Here is a 25,893-nt window from a genome sequence, read left to right on the forward strand (position 1 = left end):
TAGGCTTCCAAACCTTTAACTCATCTATGTTGCGAAGTCCAATTGACATCCCCGTTTTAGCGTTTAACAATTCAAAGACTTTAGGATTTATCTCCTTAAAACATAAATAAGGACCTGAGAAAATGTCACAAAATTTGTAGATTTTCTTTAACAACATATTACTCTGCGGATGTTGTTTAACGAAAACTAAATCGTTGACCTTGATCCGATATTTTCCTTCTTGTAAAGACTCTACTTGCGAATTACGTTTCAAAAACTTGTTGTGTCTTCGGATCTTAACCATGTTCACTAAATTGGATGAGTCTATAATTGTCGAATCTCCTAATTTGACACCAAAATGTTGTTCCACAGGGAAAATTACATCAGAGCCATTATGTACCTTAGCAGGAGACACACCTAAAGTGTCGGATATAGAATGGTTCAAGAGGTACGTAATTTGGTTGACATGCTTAATCCATTCAGCATGTTTATCCTTACAAAAGTGCCGAAACAACATACCGAAATTGCGATGTACATTTTCTACTACGGAGCTACTTGGGTGGTACGGAGTCACAAAATGAATTTTAATGTTGGCCTTATTCATGGCTTTGAGAAACACATCACTTTTGAATTGTGAGCCGTTATCGCATAATATATGCTCGATAGGGCCACAATGTGGAATATATACATTTAGAATTTTATTCACTATAGCAGCGGAGGTTGCTTTGCGCAAGGGGTAGGCTACCACATATCGTGAAAAGATATCCATTGTTGTTAACAAATAAACTTCTCCAGTAGCTGCTCTGGGTAACGGTCCATATAAATCAATCGATAGGAATGAATGTGGTCTCTCCGGTGTTATTGAAAGCATTGGTCTTTGTATAGCCTGATAATTATGCTTAATTTGCATACACTCGATACAGTCATTGATATAACTTTTGACCTGAGCCCGCATTCCTTTCCAATAAAAAGATTTATTAATCAAGGCATATACCTTTACATACCCAAAATGTCCAAAATCGTCATGGTAGGCCTTTAAGATGCGTGCTGTTAACGTAGGTGGAATACAAATTTTGTTCCTAGATTTGAACTTAAAATCCTTAATGAGTAAAATTCCGTTATTTAATTTAAATCTGGAATTCCAGTGCTTGGGACAACTACATCCATCGCCACATGAAGATAAATGTTCCATGATTTGTTGGTATTCATGATACTTCATTTGATGTTCTCTTAAATCTTCTATTGAAATGGTAGCTATTTCATCTTGTAAGATCTTAAATTCATTAATAGACAAAATATGTTGCTCTTCTCCAGGAAACAGGCGTGATAAAGTATCTACGGGTCCATTATCCACTCCTTTAATGTGTTGCACTTCGAAATCATAAGCTTGCAGATCTAACGACCAGCGAAGTAATCTGTTATTATACCCCTGTACGCTATTAAGATATCGCAATGAATTATGGTCTGTAAGTACTATGAAATGACATCCGCTCAGATAGGGAGCGAATTTTTGTATAGCAAAACGTACAGCCAAAAGTTCAATTTCTGTTGTAGTGTATCCCTTTTCAGCTTTCTTTAAAGTACGGCTAGCACAATGTATAACAGCTGGTTCCTGCATAGTTGGGTTAGGCTGCCAGAGTACTGCAGAGATTCCAAGTTGAGAACCATCACATTGTACGTAAAAAGGAACGTCGTATCTGGGGTGATTCAAATGGATATTTCGTTTTACGCACTCCTTCAATTTATTAAAACTGTGTTCCTGGATCGGACCCCATTGCCATGGTATACCCTTCTTTATGATCATAAATAAAGGCTGGGCTATCTCAGCAAATCGCGGGATGGCTTTGCGAAACCAATTGAAGAGTCCTAATATTTGTCGTGTCTGTTTCACATTTACTGGAGCAGGCAGATCTTCTATGGCTTGAACTTTAGATTGACTGAATTGCAAACCAGAGGCATCAATTTGGTACCCAAGAAATTCTATAGAATTCTGCAAAAACTTGGATTTCTGTAAATTGATAGTAAGGCCTGAACTTTCCAATCTGTCTAAAACTATATCTAAATACTTCAGGAATTCATGTGGATTTTTCCCCATGATTAAGATATCATCAGCATACGTTATCACGTTGCTACGCAAGTCTTGACCTAGAACTTTGTTCAAGCAGGATGCTAATGCTGCACTACCATTGATAAGCCCAAAGACTACACGATTGTATTCGTACAAGTGACCTTCAAAACTAAATGCTGTAAATGGTTTTGAATCTTCGTGTAACTCGACCTGATTATACGCCATTACTAGGTCTAGATTTCCGAATACGGTGTTCCCTTGTAAAGAAGCTAGTATTTCTTCTACTGGAGGATACCTCACTTGTTCCAGATCAATGTGACCGTTAGTTCGCCTCAAATCTAATACCACACGTAGAGAACCATTTTTCTTTGGAACAACATGTAATGGATTAAGGTGGACGCTCCTCGAAGGCCTAATGATCCCATCTCTTAACATATCTGCTATTTGTTGACGTACATTCTCTCTGTATCTATATGGAATTATATAAGGCTTGGTTACTATAGGTTTATCAGTTTTAACTTTAAAAGAATAAACAAAATTCTTACAGCATCCAGGACGTTCTGAAAAGACCTTTCTATGTTTATATAAAATGTTCTTAAAGTCTGCTATTACGGTATTATCAGCAAAATCAAGGCTGCTTTCGAGAGATTTAACATGTTCAGAAAATACTACATCATCCTTTACATTCATCAAATTTTGTGTCTTTTCCAATCGTTGATCATTTAATTTATCACCTTTTTCACTAATAGCAACATTATTCACTATAGGAGACAGATCATTATATTGGCAAGCACTATTATCTAATTTTGGAAGCAGTTTCTGAACAATTTTCTGAGGTATACCCGGTATCGTCAATGTTTGGTTTTTAAAATCAAGCATGACTCGTAATTGGGATAGTAAATCTAAGCCCATAATTAAGTTCTCGTTAAGATCTTTTATAACCAGAATAGGGATTGATATTTCGAAATCTTGAATAGATATTGACACACGGGTAATTCCTGCTACTCTCTTTTTATGTTTACCGGTAAAATCAACTATAATAAGGTTCTCAGCCTTTTGTAGCTTAGGATTCGAATAATTACTAGTGATTACTTTCCACCATGAATACGATAATAGAGAGGCGTTTGCTCCCGTATCGAGTAAAGCTTCGGTACTTAATCCATTGACTTTAATAGGTATTTTAGCAGTACTATATGATTTTAAAAATACAAAATTTTCTTCGACATTAAAACCATCATTGACAGTATCATCTTCAAACCAACAACGATTTACAACAGGTATAAATTGATATTGACACCTGTTAATTGCTATTTCCGAATAGTTATTCACAGAAACGTCATAGGAAAGATCATTTTCATAATTAGCATGAACCGGTAAATTGGAAGATAAATGTTCATAGAAATTATCGCTTAAATTTTTAGATAAATGCTCATGAGAACCTACAGCTGACATGGGTTTAACCCCTACCATATCAGCCGCAATTAGTTTAAATTCATACTCGAGTAGGGTTCCAATAGGGTACACTGTACAGCACAATCATGATTATGTCCTGTATTGTTATTTTGTACAGAAGTTACTTCAATACCTGGATCTTGATGTGAAGTGCCATCTCTTATCCTTCCATTACTTCTATCCACGTAGTTCGCTGCGTTTGTGGAATTTCTCCATATATTTCGTCTATTTTTAAACCTATTTTGACTATATGGTCTAACATAGGAATTATTACGATTAATTAGGTTAGGCGGATTCCCTACATAACCTTGTCTATTTTGTTCATTTTGATTGCTAGAGTATATTCGTCTTAGGTTCGGTTCATTATTATTCACACTTCGGATATTCAAATTCCGAATAGGGACCAAATGATCTGAATTATTCTTATTTTTACCCATTCCTGATTGTGTTAGATTCATAGCATGGTATTGAGTTTCGTAGCATTGTACAAGCATTAATAAATGACTGAAACTCATACACTGTGTGGAAAATAAGATCTGCTGTAATTTAAATGGAAGCAAATTGCGAATCGATGCAATTATTCTTGATTCCGATTGCAAGGGATTAACAACCTTTAATTCATTATAGACATTTACAACAAACTCTACAATAGATTTGTGCAATCGAGGATTGAAATGTTGATTTCTAAGAGTGGCATCTCTGTTTGCCAGCAAAAAGTCATTTTCGTAATTCGCGATCAATGCCGCTTTAAATTCCTCATATGTACTAATATGATCACGTATTGCCTTAAACCATAAGGAACAAGGTGGGAGTAATACATGGGGTATTAATTTCATGTATTGTGATCGGTCGATAGACATTATATTACATTCGTCTTGGAACTTCTCTAAGAAAGAACTAGCATTTTCATTGCACTTACCACTAAATTTACTCATGGCTTTGATTTCGCTCATCTTGACACTTAACTTAACCTTTCTTTTCTCACTCCTTGTTCTTGTGGTGTGATTGTTCCGGTCCGTAGCGTGCTGTGTCATGATACCATTTATATTTCGTTCATCAGTGATCTTCGGGCAATTTTCCTCTAATATAATATCCTCCTCAGATTCCGGCGAAGGCGTATTTATATCCGGTGATCGGGGAAACTCGAAGCGATCACTGCCCAGATTATTGCGATAAATGTTATCTCTCGCCTGTAACATTTTAATTTCTTCCTGCATAGTAGCCAACTGGATCTTTTGATGCTTAACGGAAGATTCTATTGACGTTAAATCCTTTTTTACAGCACAGATTTCATGATTTTGATGATCGTGCTTTTCTTGACATTCATCGGCTAACCTTTTTAACTTCTCTTCAAACTGCGAGGATATGTCGTTCATCACCTGGACGATTGTTTGTTTCGTATCGTCTGATTTCAGTTCTATCCGTTCTATTCGTTTACTTAATTCTTCATACTGCTTGCTAGCTTCGTTGAATTTCAATTCTATCTTCTGTTCCATGGTCTGGTTAGCTTCATAGAACTTCTGTTCCATGGTCTGGTTAGCTTCATAGAACTTCTGTTCCATGGTCTGGTTAGCTTCATAGAACTTCTGTTCCATGGTCTGGTTAGCTTCATAGAACTTTTGTTCCATGGTCTGGTTAGCTTCATAGAACTTTTGTTCCATGGTCTGGTTAGCTTCATAGAACTTTTGTTCCATGTTTGCGTTAGATTCATTGAGCTTCTGTTCCATGGTTTGTTTTATCTCAGTCGTCATTTGCATAATTTGTCGCTGCACAGCTAACAAAAGTCGATCCTCAGATGACAAACTTGGCGTTGCACTAATTTCATCTGGATTACTGGTATTAGATTCCTGTTGCACTATTTCACTATCCATTTTTCTTTTGATGACCTTACCGCTTCGTAATACGGTTAAGTTCGTATTCATAAATGGTAATATCCAAGTAAATTCAGCCCTACTTTCCTTCTTCGGGAACTGAATTTTCAAAAGTCCCGGGTTTGGTAAACCAAATTTTTATAACGACTCTATAGAAAAGCGTCGTCAACCTGGTTCGTTTTGTAACATATAAATTACGAAGCGATAATTACTTTTCTCAATGCAAAAATCAACTCAGATATTTAAAGATTATTAGTCTCACCTTTATTGCTTGATATGTCTTAATATTCTTTTTAAGACCGTAAAATACATAAATTCACTTGACTAGGTCAACACATAACATGTACGTAGTCACAACTATCCCATAATAATCTCTCTTACAGATATTAAAAACATTCTTCTTTTCTGTTAATTTAAAATGAACATTCTACTAAGTATATTACATATTTATGAACACTTTTTGCCCACGGTACAGGTAAATATTATGCAAACTAAAGTATTTCGTTATAAATGTTATTATTTCCCTTGTTTCTGTCATTTTTTAATATTCTCGCGCAAACAGCAGCTTGCGTGTGTTTCTTCACTCCTCTCATTTTCATACCTTCATTCTCACCGTCTTGATTTATCCGATTGGATAGAAAAGCGAGATTAACTAACCAAACTCATCACTATCTCAACGCTGAACACGTATTTCAGACTTCGACCGTTTGTGCTTTTGAAAACGCTCCTGCGAACACTATAAATCATTACTCGGACATGTATATCACATTCTCATTGAGAAATGAGAGAACTTTCTTTACTAAATAAGTAAAAACTTATTGTGACTCTTATTGAAACGTGTGGGTTGCGAGCAAAGCGAGTAAGAATTTTTTTTAACAAATTATTCCTTTCTTAAAACCCGACAACAATATTGGTTTAATAGGGCGCCAATACTTCTTCGGGGCAACGAATCATCTATTCATTTTCAGCACTTTTTTCCTTCTTCTAGCTTGTTCGGTGCCCTCTTGCTATCAACGCCCGGGGCCACAGGCCCGCTACCCCCCTTAACTATAACTCTATTTATTGGTTTATTTATTTATTCAAACGCTCACGTTATGGTGTTTTACATTCTTTACGAAGAAAGATTACAATAAGCATCCCTGAACTGTATGCACTGTTTAACCTTTAAACTACGGAGGTAAATTATTTAATAATATGTTGTACATTTACTATTTTCCATTTCTTTCTCTTTTGTGCTCGATATATTACACAAAAATTAATTTTTAGTTCTATTTTGAATACCCTATTTCACCGCCTAAATACTATTTTTGTATGTGTATTAGAAAACAAAACGTTGCTCTGAAATGATCTGAAAATCTATGAACTCAGGATAGCAGGCAGTTTCTAAATTCATAGTGTAGTGAATACAGGGGCGGATCCAGGACGGACTTCTGGGGGAGGGGCGGTGGGTTGTAATACTGCTACTTAGATCTACTTTTAAGGGCTCCAAACTCTGGGATGGGTTTTATTTATATACTATATAAAATAAGAAAGTTTCCTATTCTGGGGGGAAGCGATCGTTCCGATCGCCCCCCTGGATCCGCCTCTGGATGGATAACTGGCAGGTTATGAAGGATATTTATATCGTATTAACAGACGAGCTGAAGATGGATGTTATTGGTAGAGTAGTTGTGAGTTCAAGAACATTGTCCAAAACATTTTCAAATTCACATAATCACTAGATTGAGAAATTTTAGGTTTAAAAAAATCGAACTTTAGGTGTCTGTAGGTGCTGAGAAAAAGAAAATTGAAATAAAATCCCTCAAATATGAAATTCCCTCTTTGAAAAGAGGGGGCGGAACAGGAATGGAACTTTCGGCTTATATGTAAGATTACATCAATATTAGTATATGAGGTGCTGAAAGGTCAGTAGGCGTGTTGGGAATAGACAGAACAGGAAGACAGCGACTATTCATTTCCCAACTTAAAATCTCCGACTGTTCGACTTACAATGTTAAACCTTTTAGTATTTCGTGTCAGGATATTTAGTAAGAGATTTTTGTATTTAAAAAAATAAAAGTAGATAGACTCCCTCCCTACAATCAGCCAGGGGCGGATCCAGGACGGACTTCTGGGGGGCGGAGGGTTGTAATACTTATACATAGAGCTACTTTTAAGAGCTCCAAACTCTGGGATGTGTTTTATTTATATATAAAATTAAAAAAAAAGTTTCCTCTTTGGACCCGCCACTGCAATCAGCAATATAACTTTTCTCACCACGTGTTATGTCAAAAAGAAAACATAAATACTTGTTCTCATAAATATTATTATGCGCGGCAGCCGAATTGACGTTTCACCTTGAGAGCTACTTTCATGTGAACCAATCCGCTTACTGCAATCTTGCCAACGCTATGGTATGGAAATCCGCTTCGTCAGACGTGCTGTACATTCTTAACGACACAAGAATGTTGCCAAATATATCGCAATAACCGTTCACTGAAGCTAATTTCTTATTATAAGTTTGGCAGTGACGTATTATGCTCTCATTTGTTCACAGCAAACATCAAGTTCCCCTTCCGCATAACGTCCACTTACCTGTCGCAGTTGGAAGTGCTGATAAGGCTGTCTAAATGGTTGCTGGAGAGATCAAGAACTTCCAACTCTGTCGAGTCTTTGAACACACAATCGAGCTGATAGACTCTGTTGTGAGAAAGATTGAGCGATTGAAGGTAAGGAAAGTGCCTAAACGCTGATGACGGAATATGTGAGATTAAGTTGGAAGAAAGGTCTAAGTCTTTCAGTAAAGGCATATAATTATCCGACAACTCGTTAAAACCAGAAATCTGCAAAGAAAGAAAGAAAGTGTATTATGTAATTGTCATTTTTCAGATTCAAAACTTAATTCAAATTTCATTATTTAATTATGTAAGCTTAGAAATTAGCACAGTAATGTTAACTTTTTATCAACAGATGGCATCGCAATCGGAAAGCATGAAGAAATCTAGACGAAAGGACAAGGTTATAAAATCTACCTAGTTACACACGGAAAAGAAAGTATTTTTCAGTTGACAAATTTTCATTTTCCCAATAACTCGGCAACAAATGAATTAATCTGGATTTTTTTGTCGTTATCCTTAGAATAGTTATAATTTGATAACTTGGAAAAAATTGGTACTTTATTAATTTATACTTGAGTTATTAGGAAAAGAAATTTTGTTAACTTAAGAATACTTTCTTTCCTGACTTTACAAAAGAATTAATTTAATAAAAAGTAAAGCTTGAGGGAGAACACACACACACAAAAACAAAAACAACAACAACAACAACAAAAACAAACTGAGTCATAATGTAACGTAGCACAAGGTCACATGGTTTAGGATTAAACCAGGGACTTTTCGCATGAGATATATATAATCCGCCTAACCATGCCTCTTTAGTACTACAATAATTTGTATTTATATCGACTGCAGTGTTGCCAAAAGCAGACCAAGTATAGTCCCTAGCAGTGGCGGTGATTTTACGTTAAAAGTGGGTGGGCAAGACATAATCTGAATATTTGTATATCAACGTTAGTTTTCCTGGTTGTTTCTAATACATCGTTTGACGAAAGGTTGTATAACTAATAGGATACTATATTTTTCAGTTAAAATACCGTATATCATATTTCATATTTTATTAAGTAAATTGACAAGAGCAATGCCAAGTAGGTACTAGCCGTTTGTGCTGTTAAACAACGAGAGTGTAAGAAAAGATTTGATTCCTTGCTCATGAACATCATAAAGTCCTGTCTGGAAAATTGTGTGATCAGATTATTTAATAACAAATTTGCAAAACAAATAAATAGAAAAGATAATATTAATCATAGTAATAAATAATGAGGCTTGTTTTGCAAAAAATGCATTGAAACTGGGAGTTAATGAACAACTTTAACTTTTAATCCCACATATGCCATTAAATGTAAGTTATTACTCTTAGAAAATGAAAGACAGTAAATACTACAAGCATATGATACGATATTTAAAGAAATACTTACTTTTACAGCTTCCCTAAACATGTTAGTTGCCATTAGATGCACTTGAACCCTTGTAAGAAGAAATGAAAGTATGTGGGGAACTGTTGCGCTCCAATAGGTTAATTTTTGGGCAATTAAAACACAATTCCTGTAGTTTTCTTAACTTCACGGGAAGACAAATAACCAATACGTACTCACGCAACGACAAATATTATATGGCACCATTTTTTCCCCTATGAACCAGTAATACACACAAAAATTTTACATTTCCAAATGAAACTATAAAGCGGATACTTCAAAAAAGTGGGGGGCAAGTACCCCCTCCTGCTCCCCTAATCGCCTTCCCTGGTCCCTAGATAGATACAAGAAAGTCACTAACTTGTCGCTAAATAAAATAAAAAATCACTCGATTTATCGCTAAACGAGAAAATAATAAGCAAACATTTTAAGAGGGTCTCAGGGTTTATTACAAGTAACAAACATCAACAAATGTAACAGATTATCGTTTACCACCAGAAACAAATGTCAAATAAAGTTTAATTACTCAATGAATCTGATCTTGCTAAATGGATTAAATTCAGTCAAAGATCTTACGAAACCGACATTTAATAATCATATAGTGAACATAATTAATGAATCTCTCAAGATGTTAGGGTTCCTAATTAGAACTGGAAAGGAATTTAATAATAGTACTACACTAACAAAAAATATATTATTTCTATGTCCGATCAAAACTGGAATATGCTGCTGTGATCTGGAACCCATCACAACAGCAATACCGACACCAACTGGAAAAGGTCCAATCTAAATTTATCAAATACTTGACGTACAAACAAACTGGAATCTATACATATTATGAAGATTATCTAACATTAATATACAACTTCTGTATCCCTACTCTTGAACAAAGGCGAAATGTGACAGATTTGATTTTTCTCCATAAAATAGTACAAAACGAGTTTAATTGTACGGATCTCATATCAACATTAAATTTTCATGTCCCGACACTTAAAACTCGTGCTAATAACTCTGGTCCATTTTATTGCAAAAAAAGCAAGGACCAACGTATTATTGACCTTTCAACTGAAGTATTTATTAATAAAGGAACATCCCATAGCCCAACGCCAGTCCTACCACATCCAAAATAGTTTCCTTTGCACCCCTTCCTTCCAAGAGAGTGTAGCCTTCTACAGGGCAGCTAGCCTACGGGCTAGCAAATTTAAAAAAAAAACAAAAAAAAACGTATTATTGAAATGACCTGATGACCTGTCTACTGGAGAATGTGTTCTACTTATAACAAAATATGTATCGAACACAAAGAAATTGACATATGTAATATGAACTCGAAGAAAATTATTGTAAATGTATTATGTAATACACCAACACTATAATTGGGCTTATGCCTGTTGTGTTGATGGCAAATAAATAAATAAATAAGATATTCATCTATTCAGAGTTCAAGAAACCTAGAATTCTTCAACATCTTTCGCTCTCTGTAGCACTTGAAGTAATAGATTGGGATGAGACGACGATGTGTGCAATCAAAGTTTCAATTAATTTGATCGTATCTTGTTAAAGTTTGTAGGTGTTCTGTCCAACTGATTTTAACGAATGGTGAACTTAGTACCATCTTATCACGGAATTTGGATTTTACAGCCTTCATACTACTGAATATTCTTTCCAGTTCTGCGTTCGAACGAAGCAAAGATAAAACTAAGAAAGGTAAGTTGTACAAATCGTTGAATGAGTTTGTATGGCAAACATCGTGGTATCTGTATACTTGCAACCAAAATTATACAGTAACCTTCTTGATTCTCACATTGTTAATTACCGATAATACGCCACTGTTGAGCAATATTGTCAGTGTATTAAAGGATTTTTATTTGAAAATGACAAAATTGTATTTTTGCCATCAAAATTAAATTTTTTAAGTAAGTCACCAGATTTGTCGCTAGGAACTTTTTTTTTTTAAAATATTATTTTGACGTTAAAGAGGATGAAAAGGTCTTAGATCTAGCGACAAAGTCGCTTAAGGGTCTTCACTACAGCGAAATTAAATTACCGCTAATTTTAGAGTTTTTCTGTAATATCTTCAAAACAAATAAAAAATATTCGAAACGCAGAAACGTAGTGAACTAGACAATACGATTTTGCATGTGATACTTTTACCACAATTCACCTATCCGCTTTTGGTATCCCGCTATTTACAGAAACCACAAAAAATGCTAAATCTTTCTACAGTTGCAAATCGAAAGCAGATACATGAGTTGTGATAACGGTATCACATGCAAAATCGTATTGTTTAGTTCACTACGTTTCTGCTTTTCGAGTATTTTTTATTTGTTTTGAAGATATTACAGAAACACTATAAAATTAGCGGTAGTTTAATTTCGCTGCAGTCAAGACCCTTAATTGGTAACACTGGATGATTGTAAATCTCAGCGAATCGGATAATCCTCTTCCTCCTAAATACGATATTTATCAAAGTATATTGGCTCTGTATTATAACATTCAAAGCTACACACACATGTTAAGATCATAAATTCTTTTTCCTTCATTTACATTTGTATTTATATCCATTTTTTAGCCTTAGGGGTCGTCCACATATTACGTAACGCGACATAGGGGGAAGGGAGTTTGGCCTTGCGCTAGGAAGTGTGACAAGGGGGCGAGGAGGGGGTTTAAGTCTTCGTTCTGTAACGCATGATTTTTCCCTATAATTTTTATTTTTATTCTCAAATTTATATGCAATCTTTTAAACAAATAATTTTATTCAGTTCTTTTCCTTATAATATAAACAAAAAGTACAGGGAGAATACCGGTACGTTTCATTTTGAACATAAAGGACACAAAAACAGTCACCAATCAACTTAGAGACCCCCAAAACTACGAATTCGACACTAATATCAATCATTTTGTTATTTTTGCACGTTCCCATCCCCCGTTAGGAATACTAATGAGGCTGAACTTGTTTTTAAACGGCATCGAAAGTGTCACTGTTCATCTCAGCCCCGCGAAAATAATGGATTCGACTCTAATATCAGTCATTTTCGATCATTTTATATATCTCCCTCTCTCTAAGTTGCATCTTCAAAGTGAAATTAATGTATATATATATATATATATATATATATATATATATATATATATATATATATATATATATATATATATATATATAAACATCGCAAGTCCAAGCCTCATCTATGTCAGAAAGTTTGACTGAGGTTGATCAAATGGTTCAAGAGTTATTAAATTACAAACATGATCACTTTCATTTATATATATAGGGATTCGAAGACATACTAAACATCAATATGACTGGTGACGAGCCCTGTTTGTACTATAATACAATAAAACTACATTTTGTGGCTATCACAGCATTGCATTTACAGCACATGCTTTTCTGAAATTAGTTGTTAGTGATCGTAATTACCACTTGAAAATGCCCTCGCGATTTCATTCGAATATTTCTGAAGAAATCGACTTTATTCGCATTCTCAAACTGATTTACGACAAGAATAATTTGAAAATGGGTAAACTGAAGTCCAAATCCAAAGACGATGCTCGAAAGCTAGGTCACAAACAAGATATTCCTGCTTCTTCACGTGTACAGCCACTTCGAATTTGTTGTGGACGAGAAAGAAAGCTATGCATCGTCGACACTGTCGAACTTTAAATGCACAAAGCATCCTGAATCCCTGGAAAAGAGGTCGATGTTTGTTCTTCAGATCCTGTTTCACCTGCATTTTCCGGCAGTATTTCCTCTTTGCCATCATCGTTGACCTAAAAGAATGGAGTGCGATATCCTTCGGAAAACGACATTATGCATGGGGTTAAAGTATAACGGTTCTACCATTTTCTAATACAGTAGGAAGTCGAAAATCCGAACTAATTGGGATCACAGGTAGTTCGGATTTTCAAATTGTTCGTATTTTCGAAAATGACCAACAAAATGCCATTTAGGCTTACAAACACTGTACGGTATGCTCTTCTATCGATACAGTAGTTATTCAGTACATATAGTAATTACAGGGGCGCCCGAAGAAGATTTTCTAGAGGGAGCCCATCTCCATGGTTTCTATATTACGTCTGGTATTTAATATACGTGGTTTGCTATATTACGTAGACATTTTCGTGAGCCAGACGTGGGCTCGGGCGCCCACGAGTAATTACAATACCGTATGTAACGCCACTTACATTTAATGTTTCTGAAGAACCTGCTCGTACACTAAATTACACTGATCTTGTAAGTCACACTTTAAACTTATAGGCCTAAGGAAAAATAAAAATAAAAATATGTATGACAAACAATTACATATGAATGAACTTTTGTAAAATCACTGACTTCACACAACGTCGACGGACACACTATTCTTTGTTTATGGCTAGCGTTAAGGTAAAATGTAAAAAGCTTCTAGGGACCGCGTTCGGATTTTTGACGTTTCGGATTTTTGACGTTCGGATTACCGGCGTCCTACTGTACTTTGATTTGTTTGCGTAAAAACACTACAAATATATTCAGAATCCAAGCATTTGTAACAGAAAGTTATATATACCATTAAAAATAGCTTTTTTTATTGTAATAACCCCAAAAATAAGCGAAAAAACACTAAAAATATATTCAGAATACAAGCATTTTGTAATAAAAAGTTCTACCATTAAAAATAGCCTTTTATTGTAATAAGACCCAAAATAAACAAAATTGGTGAAAACAAGTTAAAAAATGTTACGTAACAAATGGGGGAGGGATTCGGCCTTGCATTACGAAGTGTGACAAGGGGGAGGGAGGGATTAAAATTGGTCAAAATAGCGTTACGTAATATGTGGATGGCCCCTTACAACAAATAAACATCCAATTCGTTCACTTTCGTTTGATTTTCCCCACCCCCAGTCTACCCCACTGACTGTTTCCACTATACAGTTTAAAGCATAATTTAAGCTTAATATTTACTAATGTCCATGCAAGATTCGATTATGATTATCGAATCATGGTGTGCATCATGATTCGTTGCGGAAATTAATCAATACTTGTGGCGAATCATTCTTAAAAAGAATTGTTTAACAAGTAAATGAGTTTACCAATGGTAGGGGAGGGAGACGCAGAAACATGGACATTACGCAAAAGTGATGAAACAGGATTGAATGCTTTCGTAATTTGGGTATGGAGAAGAGTGGAGAGAATTAGATGAATCAAACTGAAAACGAATTAGGAAATATTATAAATAGAAGAAAAGAACAAGTTTAGATGAAATTAAAAATAAGAAAAGTATTTGGGTAGAAGAAACTGTATCATGAAGAATGTGATAGAAGGCACGGAAGAAGGAAAAAGATGAAGGGGTGGAAGCTAGAGTTGATGGACAAAATTAAAATAATAATAGCCTCGCTAAGGCGAAGAGGTTATTGAGGACAGTGGTTATTATTTAACCTTTTCAGTTTGAGATAAGTGTGATCTGTCAGTAACGGCAGAATACCTTATAATCATGATAGTGTTAATGAGCTTGACGTGAGACGACGACATAAAAATAATCGTAGGTATGAAAACGTCTATCTTTGATAAAGTTGCCAGATATAATTAGTGCCGTAAGCAAGGTATCTACAAATAAGCCTCAATCGATACTGATAATCGGATTATTTCTAATCAAATCTTATTACCGAAAAAAAAATGTTTGCACAAAAGAAGACAATGATTGATACGTAGGAACTACAGTGACCGCAACGACTCGTGAAGTCTGGGCTCTACACGAACTGCTTTCCTTCACGTGTGATACATCGGAAGAATTCGGTAAGATTCGTGGAGCTGCCTTCCGAACGCATATTTGAAAAAAAAATGAATCAGTACAAGTGCACCAACAATGTTGTCAAACTTAGAGGATATGGCAAACGAGTGACAAAACACAGTACTTACAGAACTATAAGTCGAATACTAACAATTAATCGAATTAAATGGTAACCATAATAATAGCAATAATATTAAAAACGACAACAGCAATAACAACATAACGAAACTTAGCGGCAATCCGACAACGCTGGACTCTCAGGAGATGTTCTCCGTATAGCGCGAGAGACGACACTGGCAAAATTTTATAGGTGGGGATTGACGACCGGGACACCCTCTCGTTCTATTGGGTGGTGAATCTGATAGATATAGGTCAAGCTTCACGATTCCTCGCGATCATTAATTTCAAGTTACGTCTATTCTCTTTCAGACACTGCTTCTTAACTAAAACTCGAAAACATATTTTACTCACCCTGTTCTGCGAAAGGTCCATCTCCTCTAAACGTGGAAAGTTCATAATTTCATCAATGGGAAGTTTTTCTATTCTGTTACCACGAACATCAAGAGATCGCAAACGCAGTGTGCAATCCATTTGCCGTGAGAGGTCCATTACTTGCATATCTGGGAATTTAAAAGAAAGAAAAAAAAGAAAAAAATGAAAATGAACATGTTATCAAAAGAAATAATAGACTTTAGTTGTAGTAGAAGAATTTTTCAATAAGAAACCCTTATTGCTCTTAAAATTGTCGGTACATGTTTACTTTAGGTGTGCCAAACACCTCTTAATTTTAGTGCTTTTTTATTATTATCATTATTTGCTTTTTTATTGCAAATTAAAGCTATATATGTAAGAAACAAAATTCTACTTACGACTCCCTTCAAATTTGTACTCGTACAGATATAGTTTAAAACAGCGTTTCCCAACCGGTGTGCCGCGGCACACTGGTGTGCCGTGAATGGACCGCTGGTGTGCCGCGAGGAATCGAAACAAAATTATTAATTTTAGAGGAATGAAACTGTAAAACGTAGGGAAAAATATATATTTGTATTTCACATTACTATGAACCTCTACTATGAATCTATAATTTTAAGTTTCGTACCGTGTTACTGTCCTGTACATTTCTAATGTTGAAAGAAGTATTTGTTGTAATTGTTATGACCATTATTGCTTCTTTATTGTTGCAGACTATTTCGTAATTTGAAAATTTAAAATATCATTCAATCCTTTCGGCAAAGTACCTACACTTGTGTTTTAAAAGTAAATTAGATTTGTTTGTTCGTTCTTTATTAAGTGATCTTCCTTCTTAGTAAAAAGTTGGATACAGTTTTTAAAAAGAAAGCGTATTTTTAAATCTTGAGTCCAATATTTCATTGCAATTATTTTCTATCTTTAAATTAGAATGAAAAAAAAAAAAAAAAAAGCATTTACCACGGGAATAAAAACCAGTGTTCGAGCTTTCTTCTCTGTGAGAAGGAGATCAATAATCACAGGAAAAGTACCACTGTGTTTTATATTTACAAATAATATCTATGTGTGTGCCGCGAGAATTCAAGTAACACCCGTAGTGTGCCGCAAGTTGAAAAAGGTTGGGAACGCTGGTTTAAAAGTATAAACTATGGGTTCAAGATGGGTTCAAAAGTATAATGATTATTGATAAAGTGTTTTCGTCATTAAGAGGGTTTCTCGACCTATTTCATATCACGGCCATCCTTTTGTCACATCCTCTTGCCAGCGACTCCCTATGAGAAATTCCGGTTCGTAATAAGCTCTCGATTGTTGTAAAGCCTAGTAAAACCACAGCAGCAGGCTTGCCAAACATACGATAATTATCGTGATATACGATAATTTAAGCCTTAATGCTATATATGATAATTCCCTTGCGATAATAGGTGAATATACGATAATTTTAGAACGCTTACTTTTATTTTGCAGTTTTTGAATGTGCAAATAAATTGTAGATGTGTATTAAATAATTATAAAACACACATATTGAGGTTTTTAACAGTCATTCCCGCTAAAATAAATTAATAACGATTTTAGAATTGGGGAATGGTAACTCTGTATCCATCTTTAAAGCCAATTACGTTTTTACGAGTAGGTGGAAACATTGTTGTTCACAGCAATGTTAATATGGATTTAAAACAAAATGGTCAGGGCAATGATACCGATTTGGATTTCGATACTGAGGATTTCAAGATATGTTTATTATATATAATTTCTAATTATTAGTAGTATTATATTTGATTCTACAAATATCACGTGCATAACGGATATACGGTATTTTTTGTAATATACGATAATTTCACGGACGAAATTTGATAATTTGGTTCTCTGAGGTTGTCAACTCTGCCACAAAAGGCTCAGGTTTCACATTACCCTAAATTTTGAATTATATGCAGTTTTTGTTGTGTTTGTATTTTTCTTGTACTTCAATAGAGAATTTTCGACTAGTTCCACTCGTCTTTTATTCCATTTTTAAAACGATTCTTTTAATATGTTTAAGATTTTGTTTAATATTCCTTGTTCAATGTGATAATAAATATGGAAATAAAAATACGTTTATCAACATTTTAAAAAATTCAAAATATTTTTTCAGCTACTAAATGAAAATAGGCGAGTTGCGCGCACACATTACAGTTCGCTGTTGTCTGTTGTCATGTAAATGTGGCAAGTGCGCAGCATGCTCGTTGGCTGTTGCTCTCTCCGCCCACTTTTTGTTGGGCGCGCAACCTGCCTATTTTTTGAAGGGGTTCACTTTAGATCCTAACTACCTTTAGCTTTTACACTTCTCTTCGCGATCCCCTTATACGTAAGTCCCGACCTTCAGGTTGAGAAACCTTGTTCATTAAAAGCTACCACTCATTTCTTAAACACCACTACACTACAGTCCTGTTTATCTGGATCCCGATTAACCGAATTTCCGGATTAGCCGAATAACAAAAAAAAAAAAAAGCCTTAAGTCGTGCACGACTTCGATTTAAAAATACCAGCAATGAGTATAATACATCGATGTAATCAAGGATGTTATAAAAGGGAGATCTGCCTATCCAACAAACTCGTGAAGCCATACGTCACAGTTTCGCCACCCGCTCCGCCCAATAGGATCGCAATGTTTTGTGCCAACATTCATGGCGGAAACGAGAGTAGCCAATTAGACGTGCCGATGCTCGGTTGTTTCTTGGCTTCATTGAGATAATAGGATGAAGATACATATGAGAAGATAATCTATTTTATAACAACCTTGGGTGTAACAATATTTTATCAAAGAATTACGATGCGTTGGTTGAGCTTACTCATCCCCTCATTTTCATCTATTTTAGCACACACACACTGTATTGTACTGCAAAAGCAAAGACCAATTGAGATTTGAATACAAATACTGACCAATTGAGATTTGAATACAAATATAAAATACTCTATATTAAAAAAAGAAACGATTCCGGTTTAAGAGAAATTTCGTTCAACCGAAGAACCATCGGCCCCATCAAATTCGGTTAAACGGAACTCTACTGTATTTGACTAGCTACAACTATCACATTCTTGAGTAAAGTTTAAGTTTATGCTAAGAAAATTACTATAAAAGTACTGTTTTTTTACAGTACATTAAAAACCTTGATTAACTAAAGTTAACTTAAACAACATTTACCAAAGATAAACTAAAGTTATTTAACCTTATTTACAGGGTGGCCACAAAGTTCCTTTATCCTTATCATAAGCAAACAAAATGAACCAACGTCTAAAGTACTAGTAGTTGATAATGTACAAGACCATTGTCAATGAATTTGTGAGATTCTCGTATGATATAAACCATTAGTGATCCAAAGAATCCGTCTGTGCACTGCTGCCATTCTCATGGTAAAGGATATTACGCCAACGGTATTGTGCGACATTTTTTTCGGAGCAGCGCTGGCGTAACATAAGTCAAAACTTGTCTCACAGATCTTCCAGTTCGTCAGTAGTATCGCAACTTTATTTTGCCACCAGATCTTTTATGAATCCCCACAATGTATTATCACATGTGGCAAGACAGGTGGCGTTAGCATCACCGATGACCCACGACTAATAGCGCGCCCATGAAACAACTCATGACGATATTGCTGTACTGTAATGGTATATTGGACAGGTACTCCATCTTGTCGAAACCAACATATTTTCTTAATCTCGTGGTCTTGTAAGAGAGGAAAGAAACCTGTTTCGCAACAAGTCCAAGTACCCAACGTCATTAAAGAAGAACGCCCCAAACAAGCATCTGCTGTGAACGGCTGACTTCAGTAGATTGCACACTTATCTGAAAAGACCAATTTATCTCGCTTTGGCATTGTGTCGAAAATCTCACACAGAGCCGTATATAAACATATAAACATAATAGGAGAATACAATAAACAAGTGTAGTGAGTGTACGAGTAGCTATGGATTCACAAAACTAAAATGTCCGCGAAATCATGGACGATATTATCTTACATCTAATTACTGCTCTTTTTCATTGTTCTCTCCGTATGATTCTCTGAGAATAGGAGCAACAAACTGTGACGTCTCAGAGTACTCAGACGGAAAAGACTGCCATTAGCCATGTACATGGATCGTACATATGAATACGATTTCAGCACGTTATTATCTTGCCCCTGTTTTGACTATAAAAGCCTAGAAGATAGGGTTTGCCAAGAAACAAAAGTTGATGCTGTCTCGTCTCGAAAAAGTACCGTAAAATTGATGTCTTGATTCGAATATACATATTGTCTTTTGGTCAACCCTACTTGGTGTTGAAAGGAGACATTAAACTGGAATCAAGCAATCAATGAACGTAAATACTTACCAATGATTGTTTCTAATTTATTATTAGTTGCTGACAGTTCTTCCAGGTCGCAGTACGCAGGGGAGAGGAGGGAATCCAAAGATTGGATTTTGTTATTATCTATAAGCATCGTACGTGTCCACCACGGCACAACCTTCGGGATATCTGACAGACCTGAAAACACAAAATATATATATTTAGAGACTTCGAATAATATCAACTTATGAACATAATGCAATTTTAAAAGGTGATTATGAAAATCAAAAAAACAATAGAAGAGCTGCTGAGGACATTTTTTATAAAACGAATCACGTGATTGGTGAATATCAAACTTCCAGTAACGTGATTATAACGAACATGATTTTTTTTTTTTTTTTTACCTTTCTCGTTGTAGGTCAAATATTATAACCCTTTTGATGCATCTGGCTGTAGGTGAGTTGGACCGTTATCCTATCTGTATAGTTCAGTATCAGCTGCAGAACGGCTAAACGTTCAACTGATTTCCGGAAATTTCACAAGGATAACATTCAACCAATCAGATGAACCTTCGTCTTGCTGAAGAGTAAAACCTTCATGCCTTACCACTCTTTCTTCACTTTTTAAATGACATAAATGTTCCTTACCAGTGTTTCTTTACTTTTTTAAAAATAAGTTATTCAATAACGGATACGTTATAGGATATCCCAACTCAGCAATAAATAGGACTATTGGATTATCCAATAGATATACAGTATTTGTTCCATCGCTCGGACCACACTATTCATTACGAAGATGCATATTTGTTTCCAATCTCACCTCACCTCATACTCTTCAGACATGAAGACTTTACTCTCACTTCATCTTGCCTTATTCTCCATGGAAACTCTAGACTTTTACACTCAACTGACGCCGAGTTCTTCCCTCATCCTTACTTCATCTTACACCATCTTCGCGAAAACTCTTCAGACTCACATACATATCAAGTTCTCATTCTCATTTTACACCATCTCATTCCTCAAGGGAACTTTAGCTCCTCATACTTACCAAATATTCAGGGAAAGCTTTACTCCTCACTGTAACATCACCTCATCCCTCATGAAAGCTCGTTCTTCTCATCCTCACGCAAACTTCAACCTTTCAGATTCTTTTCCCCTAATCTCTTTCACACACTGAGAAAAAATCCGTTATCCTTACAGCGGTATATTGTACAGATATACGGGATCCATATGTTTACTACGAAAATCTGTACGGTCGATATTCTACATACATACTGCCTTTTTTCCCGCTTAGATGTTATATCATGGCGTTGCAGGATGTCTGACATTTAATAGTCTTCCGTATATTGCATACGTCAGCTATATGTTATATTTCTCTAATACGGAAAGTACGTATAGATGGAACACTTATACGGAAAATATTAAAAGTTCTTTCTTTCATACGGAAAGTACGTATAGATGGAACACTTATACGGAAAGTATTATAAGTTCTTTCTTTCATACGGAAAGTACGTATAGATGGAACACTTATACGGAAAGTATTATAAGTTCTTTCTTTCATACGGAAAGTACGTATAGATGGAACACTTATACGGAAAGTATTATAAGTTTTTTCATTCATACGGAAAGTACGTATAGAGGAACACTTATACGGAAAGTATTGTAGAACATATGTTTTCAGTAAAACGTGTGCTACAGGATGTTACGTATAGTCGTACATTAAGTCCAAAAACTACAGGATTTACGCATGTAACCTACGTTTATACGTATGCGACATTCGTTTTTTTCTCTGTGCAATTTTCCCCTTTTCTCCACTTACTTTCCGTAATTCAACCCTTCATTTCACCTCATTTTCAATCCTGAAACAAACTTACATTCCACCTAATCTCAACCATCATTTTCAACTCACTTCACATGAGCTCCCTCGTGGCTAAGCGGTTAGCGTACGCGCCTTTGGCGTGGGAGACCCGGGTTTGATTCCCGACGAGAGCTCATGTGGTTCGGATTCCACGTTAATCAGTAGGTCCACGTCTCATATAGCCTTGCTGTTGAAAGGGACGCTAAACTAAAATCAACTCATCTCACTTCACCTAATTCATCCATGAAACACATTCCTCACCTTGCGTTAATTACCATCATGCTGGTGAAAGTGAGGAATTATAAAATTAAAGGATGTTGTCATTAACCCCTTGCGTACCAGTGAATTTCCATGTGGATGTCATGAATGTGTATCCCTTATTAACGGTCATATTAATTCTGAAGATGCTGAAATTTGTTAGTGGATGCAAGGCAAGACTTAGTTTCTACTATTTCTCCTTCTAAGGTAGATGGCAGGCCTAAGGGAGCATTCAATTACAACACATATGTGTTTGTTTTGACAATAAACAATTAGAAACTTCGAGATCGGAAAAGAAAAACATTTGTCTTTGATCTCCGGTCAGTGTTGCCAACCTGAAATAGCATAAAATCCCTTCAGGACATCAGAATTTCCCTTTTTCAGCCAAAATATTCCTCAATACAAATAATTGTTTTTATCAGTAATGTGAATGCTCTCCTCACGCGCGCACAATAACTATGCCCTATATAACGATCTAGACAGTCTTTCAACAGTAAGAAATGAAACCGATATTACGGCACACATTATAGGAAAATAACACCTGGAATGCAAGGGGTTAAGGTCATCATTTCTAATTAATTAGGACTATATAAGCTACTAATAACACATAGAGAATTGATTTACCTTTGTTCCTGCAGTCCACTAGCTCAGCAGTCTTGTCGCAAGTACACGCCTGAGGACACGTCTTGCAAGGCAGAAGAAAAAACTGTTTCATTTGAAGATCTGCCAGGCTCATGTTGAGAAGGACGTCTGGTTTCCGACACGTTGGACTGAACTGTTTGATAAACGAGTAATTTCTGTTGTGGTGCAGCCAATCCCACACTTCAAACATCGCACAGTTGCATTGCCATGGATTGCCTTCAAGACAGGAAGCAAAGAAGAAGAAATTAAATTAATATTTTATTTAAAACATGTTTAATTTACAGGTGGACATGCAAGAACTTCTATGTTTAGGTAAAATTTTACAATTATTATTTTTTTTCAGCCACTTCTTCTGGTCCGACTTTTCTTAACCTTTAAAAGCGAGGTTACCTTTTTGTGATTTCGTTGAAATCTACTAAAGCGGCCAAAGATCCCAGTTAAATTCGTTCAGAAAGAGAAATCATGCTTTGTATTATTTCCAATTGAATAAGTTTTTCAAACGATGGCATCTCTTTAGAGGTACCATATATCTCACGGAAAGCTAACACAAAAAAAATGTAATAATTTTTTTTCTCGCCTGAGATTTTTATTAAATTCCCATAAAATTCCGTTTCAAGGCGTATGTGGTGCTGGACATTTGCAATACAAAGACGAAACCAGTTTTCCTGGATTATTTGCGACACTTCCTTAGAGATAAGACATTTGCGATACTTCCTTAGAGGTAGGATATTTGCGTTATTTCCTTAGAGAAAGGACATTTGCGATACTACATTAGATAGAATATTTGAGATACTTCCTTAGAGATATGATATTTGCGATATACTTACATAGAGAGAAGATATTTGAGACACTTCCTTAGAGGGAGGATATTTGCGATACTTCCTTAGAGATAGGACATTTGCGATATTTCCTTAGAGAGAGGATATTTGCGACACTTCCTAAGAGATATGATATTTGCGATACTTCCTTAGAGAGAGGATATTTGCGATACTTCTATAGAGAGAGGATATTTGCGATACTTCTATAGAGAGAGGATATTTGCGATACTCCCTTAGAGATAGAATATTTGCGATATTTCCATAGAGAGAGAATATTTACGATACTTCCTTATAGAGAGGATATTTGCGATAATTCCTTAGAAGTAGGATATTTGCGATATTTCCATAGAGAGAGGATATTTGCGATTCTTCCTTAGAGATAGGATATTTGAGATATTTTCATAGAGAGAGGATATTTTCGATACTTCTTTAGAGAGAGAGAGAGAGAGAGAGGTTATTTGCGACTCTTCCTTGGAGAGAGAGAATATTAGCGATACTTCATTAGAGACAGAATATCTGCATTACACATCACTGAACGTACTGTTGAAAAAGAATGTTGAAAATTTGATAGAGATCAGTCAAGTGGTTCGTGAGTTCTTAAGTCACAAACAGTCACTTTTATTTTTCTTTATATAGATTAGATTGTAGGAGCAATGAAACGTGTAACTCTGTTGAAATCTCGAATTTGATTTGTTTTACATACTTTCTTTTCTCTTATTGTCACTTGGAAGTAAGTAAAAACGAAAGTGTTATTTTAAAAAAAAAATCGCAACAGATCTCTGGTTATTTTATGCAAATCATGCTTACCGTTCAACCTTGGAAAAATAAATAACAGTTAAATAAGAATTATGATTACGATTAGCGATTTACTTGTGATAAAACAATAGCCTTGTCACAAAATCTGATTGATGAATTTCCTGCTACATGAAAGGGAAGATCTTAACATACCGTGTAGTCAATCAACTTTGAAAAAGAACGACAATATGTTACGTCATAACAGAACGTCGTTAACAGAATATTCAGAGCGTCGCTTACCTCTTTCTTTTTTTCTTTATTTAAAAATTTTAATGATAAAGAAAACGATGGTCTTTTGAACTGGAATTGCACATTGGACACAACATTTTGCTCACTAAACTTACAGCAACACTTCATTAAATTTAGAAAGTGAAGATGTACGCAAGATGTCGCAATAATCGTGTTCTTTTTTATATATATTTAAGAATGAACTACTTTCTAAAATTAGATAGGAGAAAATAGGTTACTTACCGTCCAGCTTGAAGGAGTGCAAATTTGTATGATCATATGTCTCTACAGGGATGACTTGTAGGTTGTTATTACTGAAGTCGAGGGATTGTAAATTACTCAGATGCTGGAATACACTTGCATCAATTCGTTTCAAAGCGTTGTCAGCTAGATTCAAGTATCGTAGAGACGGCAGCTGCTTGAGAAACCCCCAGTCGTATAATGTAGAGAGGACGTTGTGAGATAGATCTAGGTGCGAGAGTTCCTGCAATGATATTTATTATAAATTAGATTAAGCATCTATTAACATAACATAGTTAGCTCCTGTGATTCAATTTAAAAAGATAGTCATAAGAACAGCAGGCCGGTAGCCAGCCCAAAAATTTAGGGGGGACGGTAGAAGTTATGGGGCCCGACCCAACCATATCACAATTCATCACCATGTAATAGTTCATTTGCAAGCCTATCATGAAAATTTTAGGGGGCCAGTAAAAATTTAGGGGGACCCGGCCCCCTAGCCCCCCATAGATACGAGCCTGAAGAACAGCTATAATATATATATGGTTTACGAGTGATTTGTTACTGAGCTACAATATATTTAAGACAAATATTTTCTAGAACGATGTTCTGGTTCGTTCCGGTCCAACTAAATCACTATTTACGCCTATTTAGAAGTATCGGTGTTATTTGTTATTTGCAACAATCTAACCACATCATTAGTAAGATAGGTATCAGTTCTTAGTCGTCACGTTATACACGCATATATAATGTCTATATATGTTTTGTATGTACGTAGATACATAAAAAATATCGTACAACTACAAGGTGGCGCAGTTAAAAGTAGCCCGTATCCCCTTTGAGCGTGAATGCAGTATTTCTACTTCTGAAATTGAGTAAATAGCTACAACAATGAACCGTTTGTGAAATTATCGATTGTTATTTCTTCAACAATCAATAATATACAACAATCGACACATTGATTATGTCGATTGCTAGCATTCTTTAATAACTTCAAGGATAGTTTGTTAGACCCTTTCCATTACATGATGAGTAATGAAGCATGGTTTCATCTTTTCGGTCATGTGAATTCACAGAATGCGAGGTACTGACCAAGGGAGAACCCTAACATTATTTGTTAGCAACCACTCCATGATGAAAAAAATCGGC

The 25,893-nt window shown here is 35.4% G+C and overlaps 1 protein-coding gene across 3 annotated transcripts in view; it reads right to left on the reverse strand.

The window, feature by feature from the left end:
- Nucleotides 1-25,893, reverse strand: part of LOC145685746 (uncharacterized) — a 172,132-nt gene that overhangs the window by 38,901 nt on the left and 107,338 nt on the right. For all 3 annotated transcript variants that reach the window (XM_081758245.1, XM_081758243.1, XM_081758244.1), the window contains exons 4-8: nucleotides 24,751-24,991; nucleotides 22,649-22,882; nucleotides 19,955-20,107; nucleotides 15,613-15,761; nucleotides 7,945-8,192 (exon numbers count right to left, since the gene is read on the reverse strand). In XM_081758245.1, the coding sequence (XP_081614371.1) occupies nucleotides 7,945-8,192; nucleotides 15,613-15,761; nucleotides 19,955-20,107; nucleotides 22,649-22,882; nucleotides 24,751-24,991 (1,025 nt within the window). The remainder of the gene's footprint in view (nucleotides 1-7,944; nucleotides 8,193-15,612; nucleotides 15,762-19,954; nucleotides 20,108-22,648; nucleotides 22,883-24,750; nucleotides 24,992-25,893) is intronic.

This window comes from Thermobia domestica, chromosome 5, assembly GCF_964235325.1.
Source record: "Thermobia domestica chromosome 5, izTheDome1.hap1.1, whole genome shotgun sequence".
NCBI lineage: Eukaryota > Metazoa > Arthropoda > Insecta > Zygentoma > Lepismatidae > Thermobia > Thermobia domestica.